The sequence below is a fragment of the Brachionichthys hirsutus genome, chromosome 7 (assembly GCF_040956055.1).
Source record: "Brachionichthys hirsutus isolate HB-005 chromosome 7, CSIRO-AGI_Bhir_v1, whole genome shotgun sequence".
NCBI classification, from domain to species: domain Eukaryota; kingdom Metazoa; phylum Chordata; class Actinopteri; order Lophiiformes; family Brachionichthyidae; genus Brachionichthys; species Brachionichthys hirsutus.
The window spans coordinates 10772256-10780830 of NC_090903.1; the positions used below are offsets into that span (position 1 = coordinate 10772256).

The 8575-nt window shown below is 46.4% G+C and overlaps 1 protein-coding gene and 1 non-coding gene across 4 annotated transcripts; both read left to right on the forward strand.

Moving 5' to 3' along the window:
* The first annotated feature begins 1780 nt into the window (after positions 1-1780).
* On the forward strand, positions 1781-8530 carry LOC137895533 (monocarboxylate transporter 9-like). 3 transcript variants are annotated; one of them, XR_011105556.1, is made up of 7 exons: positions 1781-1851; positions 1952-2209; positions 3195-3338; positions 4229-4324; positions 4840-5485; positions 5562-5715; positions 6923-7045. XR_011105556.1 is itself a non-coding variant. In XM_068741008.1 (6 exons), the coding sequence occupies exons 2-6, from the start codon at positions 2011-2013 to the stop codon at positions 7102-7104; spliced, it is 1497 nt and encodes a 498-aa protein (XP_068597109.1). In that variant the 5' UTR covers positions 1781-1851; positions 1952-2010; the 3' UTR covers positions 7105-8530. The 3 variants fall into 3 exon arrangements, 2 of the variants coding, with proteins under 2 accessions (XP_068597109.1, XP_068597110.1); XM_068741008.1 differs by having other exon boundaries at positions 4840-5715; positions 6923-8530; XM_068741009.1 differs by lacking the exon at positions 4229-4324 and having other exon boundaries at positions 4840-5715; positions 6923-8530.
* trnas-gcu (transfer RNA serine (anticodon GCU)) lies at positions 5905-5986 on the forward strand. The gene has a single exon. It is a non-coding gene; the product is annotated as a tRNA-Ser (tRNA).
* Positions 8531-8575: the final 45 nt, after the last annotated feature.

Consider the following 8575-nt stretch of genomic DNA (forward strand, 5'->3'; position numbering starts at 1 on the left):
TTAAGTTTTTAGCTTAGGGAATGAGGTGGGGTGCGGTAGAGGGGAGGATTCGTTCACCAGTTCAGTTCAGAGCTTCAGAACTGAACTGAACAGTCTGACTGCCTGAGGAAAGAAACTGTTTGTCAGTCTGGCGGTTCTGACGTTAATCGACCTGAACCTCCTACCTGAGGGGAGGAGGTGGAACAGGTGATGTGCAGGGAGGTGTGAGTCCTTAATGATTACGAGGGATCTACGGAGGCAGCGTGGGGAGAACATGGATTTAAAGGAAAGCTGGCTCAATCTCATTCTCGGCTTGCGGAGGGCAAAAATCAGATTTTTCAACTGTTATGTGAAAAGATTTTGGTGTATGAATTAATAATCACAGACAGGGTGGATCAATTTATATGGTTAGAGGTTATAAAAATATTCTATGTAAAATGTACAGCCAGGGTCCTACCTGGAGTCTGACCCTTACTCTGAAGCCATGCTGCAATAAGGGCGGCGGAATGTGGCTTCATTGTCTTGCTGGAATAAACAGGAACGTCCTTGAAATAGACTGGATGACAGCATATTGTGCTGCTGTGTATTTATCTCCCAGTGTCTGCGTGGCTTCTCTCCGGGTTCTCCGGCTTCCAACCACCACAAACATGCAGCTTAGGTGGATTAGTGACGCTAAATTGCCCGTATAGGTGCGAGTGTGAATAACCTCATTTCATAAGGCATGAACATCCAACTTTGCGCTCCCGGCGGACAAGACAGATGCATTGTCGGTTCTTTCTTTTTTCCCTTTTATTTTAAAGGGGGGGACAACAACAACCCGGAAACAAGGTGCGCTCTTTTGTGTCTGTGTTGACGCACAGTGTATAGTTTGTACTGGCACGAACTGAAAAGGTAAAAAAAAAAAAGCCCGCAATTAGCCGCCACATCTTTGTGCGCAGACGTCTCCGTCTCTGTTTGCTGAGCGCGTCAGGCGCGCAAGGATAAGCAGCGCGTTTTCCTCCTCCAGTCGCTGCGCTCAAGATGCTGCTGCTGCTGCTGGACCAGCAAGAACAGCTTTGAACCGGTTCTGTGCCGGCTACAAAGCAGAATGAAAATACGATGCTCTCTTAACACACGGGCATTCACAGCCTTAGACGAAGCGCGAGCATGTGTGCGCGACGCTGCCCCTTTTCAGCTCCGATTTAGTCATTTTCTCTAAAACCGGATTTTCACAGCGAAACCATCCTGCATGGAAAGTTGCAGTTGCCGTCGCTCTGCAGGGTCCTGCGGCTGCTGCGGCTGTTGTTGTTGTTGTTGTTGTTGTTGTTGTTGCAGCAGATGCTGAGGTGAGTGCGCATCGATATGGATTTATTTGAACAAAAATATCACGTCTAAGGTAACTGCGTTTGTATTTAATTCATATGATTAAATAAAAGGCTGTTTGCTGGCGGATGTAGAGGAGATGCTATTTGAGTGAGTCACCGTCCCCATGACATTAGTATTAGTGACACCTAAAGGAAAAGTCACAGTTTCTTTGATGAGCTTCGCACCTTTCTCCCACTTAAAAGCCACACTTGACGCAACGTGTGGATTTTAATGGCGCTGCAGCGATACAGGATGAAGGTGCTCTGGCTTTGGCTCTAAAATAATAAAGGTGTGAAATATCAAAAGGGCTTCCAGTATTTGGACAGAACTAAGTCACGGAACAGGCAGGTCAACGGCCCGGGGGATGGAGTGAGTTCTTCTCCTCCTCTTCAGAGGTGTGGTTATCATGCAGACAGTAACAAAAGGAGCCGCCGTTCTTATGTCGCTTCCAGTGAGTGTTAAAGACCTCACTCAGGTGTTTTCCCAGCCTACAAGCAGTCCTTTTCTCCATCGAGGCTTTGTGTAGGTGTACGTAGTCTTTTAACTACTTCTGCTTTAGTTAGAAAAGAACTTTTTGCCTGTTCCCAAACTGTGACGTTTGTTGTTGTTGTTGTCGTGTCCTTCCCAGGAATCCATCCTCTCTCGAAGCTGTAGCAGACCCCGGAGGGCAGAAGTAACCTCGGCACCATGGCTGTGTCCACTGAAGTGATGGATGGAGGCTGGGGATGGGTGATTGTCGGTGTCTCCTTCATGGCCCAGCTCCTGGCGTATGGATCGCCCCAGTCGGTGGGCGTCCTGTACCCTGAGTGGCTGCATGCCTTCCAGGAGGGAAAGGGCGTGACCGCCTGGGTGGGCTCCATTGTGGCTGGAGTTGGACTTGTAGCGAGTGAGTAGCACCCATTATGATGGTGTCATTATCCTCGCCCCGGCTGCTACATTGAAATTGAAGACATAAACCGTGTCAGCAGTTCCGTCGTGGTGATTTTTTTCAGGGAGATGGAAGCAAATGGAAATCTTTCTGCACTTTTCCCTTCAGATTACGGCTTTTAGCAACTGAAAAATTCTACGTTGGCAGGAAATTGGTGGTTTGGGTCTCGCGTGTAATTGCTGATGACATGCCTGCTGATTGGAGCAGAGATGCCACGTTTGCTTTTAAAGCAGGGAACTTGACGCTCTCCTTTACAATAATTTCCTTGCCACTTGTCGTAGCGCACGACACAGCAGATACAATGAGACTGATCAAAGTCTGACCGATCAGTCGTAGTGAATTTGAGAAAAGTGCTGTCGTAGAGAAATGTTTCAGCTGAGTGGGAAGAAGCAGCAAAACGATGGGCACTTTGTGGCTCTCCTCGCAGAGCAAGTGGAAATCAGCCGCGCTATGAAAGACGGCGGGCCACTTAGCCTGCACCTAGCCGCAGAGAGGGGGAGGGACGAGAGACAGGTGGAAGGACTGATGGGCTTAGAAACGTGGACACTAAATACACATAAATAAGAGAGGGCAGGAGAGCGTTAAACTAAAATAGAGCAAGAGGGGAACAAAAAGCCATGCAATAGCATTCATGTCTCAGTTCCGTCTGCAGATTCTGAAAGTGTCCTGACAACATGGCAGTGCTGAGCAAGCAGGACTGCTGACAGATTGAGGTCCGGGTGGACATTTCTGCCCTAGACAGAGCTCACGTGCCAACCTCACGCGTTCCCCAAGAGCTGTGGCTCAAATCATGACTGGGCAGATTTGGTGTCGGGTCTAGACAAGTCCTGGTTATCGCTCACAGCACTGCTTTCAGTTCCCTGAATGACATTGTTCTGCATTCCCACTGTTTTCTTGTGTGGTTTTTACTACCCTTTTTGCCTGTCTGTGTGTTTTCCCACAGGTCCTATCTGCAGTGCCTGCGTAGACAACTTTGGTGCTCGACCCGTGACCGTCTTCAGCGGAGTAATGGTGGCAGGTGGCCTGATGCTCAGTGCCTTTGCTCCTAATGTCCAGTTCCTCATCTTCGCCTATGGGATTGTGGTCGGTAAGTAAACAACGACGATCTCGTGGGCCGTCCTCCTTTGAGTTTGTGCGGCGCTCTGTAAGCCTGAAAGGTTGTCAGGGCTGCAGGAAGCCAAGGAGACCTTGTTCATTTGACTGTCAAACGGCAGCCAGGTAGAGGCTCGGCCTCTGAGTGTAAAACAATCTTAGCTTCTTATCTGTCGAACAACAAAAAACAATTTCAGAGCAGATGCTGTGCTTATTTGAAACAAGCTGCGTGTCTATTCCGGCTATTCTGCAGTGACAGAGGCTGACGAGATCCTAACGGGTCGACTTAGATTCACACAATGACGTTATAATTTATGATAACTGGGATATTTCAGCATTCGACCCTCTGTTTAAACTACTGCTGGTCACTGATGTTGACAGAAGGATAAAATCAATGGCTGGCTGGATTCACACGTGACCCTTTATTGCCTCTTTGCCCTCACTAGTGTCTCCAGCACCGCCTGCTACCGTATCTCATTAGGCTCAGTTTCCTAATGGCATCATTGTTCCTAAAAGCAAGAGTCCCGTGATGGTTTGCCCTTCGCAGTCCAACTCCTTGACTCAATGGTTATTTAATATTTATTTAGGAAAACATGTTTGACTAATGGCAGTTTCCCTTTAGGACTTGGCTTAGTAACTTGACCTAAATATGTTCTGTGTCTCTACATTATAATGAAAGCTACTGGTTCTACAAAAAGCTGTCTGTCTTTATCTATTTTCCTTTTTGGTCATGGGCCCTCAGGTTTTATATGATAAATGTGACTGTTATTCAGGCCCAAACATTTGTGAAGTTGCAAAAGTGCTCTGCCTCGTGCCTCATTTACCTGGACTGATCGAAGTCCGTCTCTCTCTCTCTCTCTCTCTTCGTCTTTTCTCCCACTGCAGGCCTGGGTTGTGGTCTGGTCTATGCAGCCACGCTGACAATCACCTGTCAATATTTTGACAAGAGGCGTGGCCTTGCCCTCGGCATCGTGACCACAGGTATTGCCGCTCACGCTCGTCTTTCATGCATGAGCCGCTTGGCGTCTTGGGATGTTGAGTTAAATGTCTGTGGATGGGGCAGAGGCAGAGTGGCCTCTTTGGTACACGCATAGACTTGACTAGTAATGAGATACGGTTTAACAGAGCTGAGATGTTAAAATGTGATGGGTTTGTTTCGGTTGATGGTGGACCTAAGTCATGTCAGACAGAATTAACCCATGACGAGGAACGCTATTAGGAATGCGGTGTGCAAATGTTGTTACCTTTATGCACACAGGTGTGGTCAGTGTTGGAGCAAAACAATTTTATTGTACTACTATGGTTATGAAATTATGTTTTGAGTTACTCACTCGGGTTAATGCCAGTGTGCAGCGTATTGCTGACTTTAGCACCCCCATGTGGAAAGAATGGAAAAGGACATGCTGAAGTCTCGATGAAGGACAATAGAGACTGCGCTGCGTTTCATAAGGACGGTCTGTCATTCTCTGAATGTCTCGGCTCTTCTGCTCACCCAGGCACAAGTGTTGGCACGTTCATCTACGCCACCGCTCAGAACGAGCTGATTGTCCTGTACGGCCTGGACGGCTGCCTGCTGATCATCGGAGCTGTCGCGCTCAACATCATGGCCTGTGCCAGCTTCATGAGACCCCTGAACATGCCAGGATACTACCTCAAGCAGAAGGCCGCTCTGGAACGCAGCACAGAGGAGCAGCTTTTCGAGAAGCCCCCTTTGGACGACCTGAAGATCACAGCGGGGTCCGACTCGGCCGCTCCAGAGAAAACCCTGATGGTGAAGGAGCTGCTCATCGCGATCGATGCCAGCGACTTGGGTGCTGAGACAGAGAAGAAGAGCAGCTTTCTATCTGGCCTGGCCATCGTGAAAATGATCAAGAAGAAGCAGCAGTCTTACTCAAAGTACATACAGTCCATTTATGAGATCTTGCAGGATCAAGCAATGGCGGCCTACTGTATTGCTGTTTTCCTCTTCAGCTTGGGGGCATACCCTACTGTGCTCTTCATAGAGGACGTAGCACAGAGTCAGGGACTCATCGAGGAAGTTAGCTTCATACCTCTGGTGTCGATAGGGGCCATTGCCACCTGCGTGGGTAAACTGGTACTGGGTGTCCTTGTGGACATCAGGTGGATCAACAGCCTCTACCTGTACGCCTTCACCATGTTTGCAGGAGGCATGTCATTGCTTCTTATTCCCATCACTAAGAGTTACTTTGGACTGCAGATCCTGTCTGTCATCCTGGGTTTCTTCTCTGGAAACTGGTCTCTGACCTCTTACATCACCACAAAGATTGTTGGATTGGAAAGACTGACACAAGCCTACGGCATCCTCATGTTCTTCGGAGGCATTGGGATCATGCTCGGACCCCCTGTTGTAGGTAGGATGCTTTGTCTTCACCGACGTTTGTATGTTTGGCTGTTATTGGGTAGGTGGAAGCGAAACAGATATAATTACTTCACGCAAACCGAACAAAATTATATAGAAATGCAACACTCTTTTGCTTGCATTGTTCATGAGCTGAACTCGAAGAGCTAAAACATTTTCAGATATCTTTGGCCGGCAGGTTGATGAGGTGGCCGAGTGGTTAAGGCGATGGACTGCTAATCCATTGTGCTCTGCACGCGTGGGTTCGAATCCCATTCTCGTCGTTCCTCTTGCTGTTTCTGCATTTGTGAGTGTCCACAGCAAGAAGGTGATGTGTAGCTGGAGATGGATGGACAATCTGTGTTACTGAGCGCAAAATAATACAGTCCATACAGTCTACAATCACAGTCCATGTTCAATTCTCTGCCATAAACCATCCCCAAAGGCGTTTCAGACAATTTGGAAGTACATCCAACTAGCAACCGCAAATCACCTGCAGCCACACCAGGATCCAGCGTTTTCACCTCCAAGATTGTCTCAGACCAGTACGGTATGGGAAACAGACACAGGTGCATTTTATTGATGGCGTTTTGAATGTATAGACTAGAGATACTGTGACAACATCGTGAGGCTCATTGTTGCGCCATTTATCCACGACCATCACGTCATGTTGTGGCATGATGATGCACGGCCCCATGTTGCAAGGATATGTACACAATTCCTGGAAACTCATGCTCACCGGACTCATCCCTGTTTGGGATGCTCGGGATCGGGACAAACGACGCCATCTACCAGTTCCAGCCAATATCCAGAAACCTGATCATCTCTGCAAGGCGGTGTGTTGCACCGCGTGAGGCGTGGTCACACCAGATATTGACTGGTTTTTCGGACCACTCAGCCCCCCCCCCCCCCCCCCTCCTATAAAGCAAAACTGCACATTTCAGAGTGAGTTTTTATGCTTTTATTTTGGCCAGTCTAAGGTGCACCATAACAATATCAATATAACATAGAAAATGTTTTAGATCTTTGAGTTCAGCTCATGAAAAATGGGAACAAAAAAAATGGTTAGTTTCTATTTTTGTTCGGTGTATGTCCTGTTGCAACGTCATGTTTTCAGAGACTTAAAGCCAAGGACATGTTGGCTTTCATGAGAAGACATCTTGTCCTGAGCTTCTGCCAGGACGCCTCGTTGAATGTTTGTTTTCCTCCTCTCCTTCCAGGTTGGTTCTTCGACTGGATGCAGTCGTACGACTATGCGTTCTACTTCAGCGGCGGCTCTGTGGTCCTGGGAGCGTTCCTTCTATTTCTCCTCACACTTCCCTGCTGTAACAGGAAGCACAAGAACAACAGACGGGACGCCCTTCACACCCCAAACTGTGACAAAGTTGCCTCTGTAGCCTGAGAATGAATCTTTCATATCGATTCAAATCAACTTCCTACTGCCCAGCAAATATTCGCTGACATGCAAAGTGCATATACCTGGAACACCGCTGGGGAGACTTCCCTTTCTTCGATGATACGGGGTTTTCCCTTCGTATTTCTGCTGCCAGGTTGTGACGTACCCAAATTCTTGCCAGAGGTTTGGGAATACAGATTTTAGCATGTACTTTCCCTACATTTCTCAGGTCCAAACCACATACTGCAGATCTTTGGAAGGTTCGACTCTGATGCCAGTGTTGTTGTTGTTGCTGTTTTGTCACCTGAACTATTTTGTTCAGCCTCCTGACTACGTAGCGTTTCTTATTTCAACACCGGCTTTCACGTCACTGTAACTGGAGAAGGCCGCTATGCTGTTCACGAATAGCACCTCAGTGTCCTCAGCGCTATTTGTGAACAGCACCATGAATCAACAACTGTGTTTATCGACATTTAAAACCGCTCTGCCAATGCACGAAAGATCCCGCAAAAAACAGACTGCGGGGATTTGAAAGAAGGAGGGCGTCGTCTTCAACATTTACAATATAATTCATGTGTTTGTTTTCATGCACTATGGTTTTTTTTTTAACCAAAGTATCATAGTCAACACACAATGCCTGTTTAAATGAAGTGTCACTCTGCATTAATTTTATTTGTATGACTTTTTCCGTCCTGACTTTATAGGCTGATTTTGAAACTGTCTTGAGTTTCATATGGCTCCTAATTCTGGATTGCACAGATACCAGATCAAGACTGGCTGATTAAGTGCACAGAGGAGATCTTGATTATACATTACTTCAAACACAGCAGCATGTTTCTACTCTTTGGGGCATGGTTGTCATGACGCCTGCTGGCATCCCTTGTTACCAGGCTGGTCCTTTTCTTTTTTTCTTACATCATGTTTTGTGTGTGTGTGTATACAGTACTTGCGTGTGTGTGTTATATGTGTGTCTGTGTCCATGTTTGCACATGTATTTTGACATATGTGTGTCTGTGCAATGTTTGATAAACTTTTGTATTGACATAAGTTCGTGAAGTCTTATGTGCTAGTGATTTTTATATGCACAAAAGCAGCTGTAGAGATGTAATGGTGTTTTTAGGTTGAATAATGTGATCACTGTGTTTAGTGCATTGCAATAGGCATTTACACTCGTTGTTAAATATACCACTGCAACTTTATTTTTGATAGTTCCTGTTTCAGATGTAAAGATAGAGCTGCTGATATGTGTTTGCTGTTTGCTCTGGTAGAGGGTATTTACAAGGTGCCCCTGTCGTACCAATAGGCCTAGTACTGAATCAAATGAGACATTATGTTTGGCTGTCACTCTTTTTTTTAATGCTATTTGTCAATATTTCAGTTTTATTTCACTATTTAAAAAAAAAAGTGCCAATAAAATATACTTGAATTAACATTTTGAGTTCACAGGTTGTAAATAATTTATTACAGAGTCCAAATA

What these genes read in the sequence shown, in the direction of transcription:
- LOC137895533 (XM_068741008.1), top strand. Translation starts at nt 2,011, where the DNA reads ATGGCTGTGTCCACTGAAGTGATGGATGGAGGCTGGGGATGGGTGATT. An exon ending in CGCCTATGGGATTGTGGTCG is followed by an intron (nt 3,339 to 4,228) that starts GTAAGTAAACAA and finishes CTCCCACTGCAG; the next exon opens with GCCTGGGTTGTGGTCTGGTC. An exon ending in GCTCGGACCCCCTGTTGTAG is followed by an intron (nt 5,716 to 6,922) that starts GTAGGATGCTTT and finishes CTCTCCTTCCAG; the next exon opens with GTTGGTTCTTCGACTGGATG.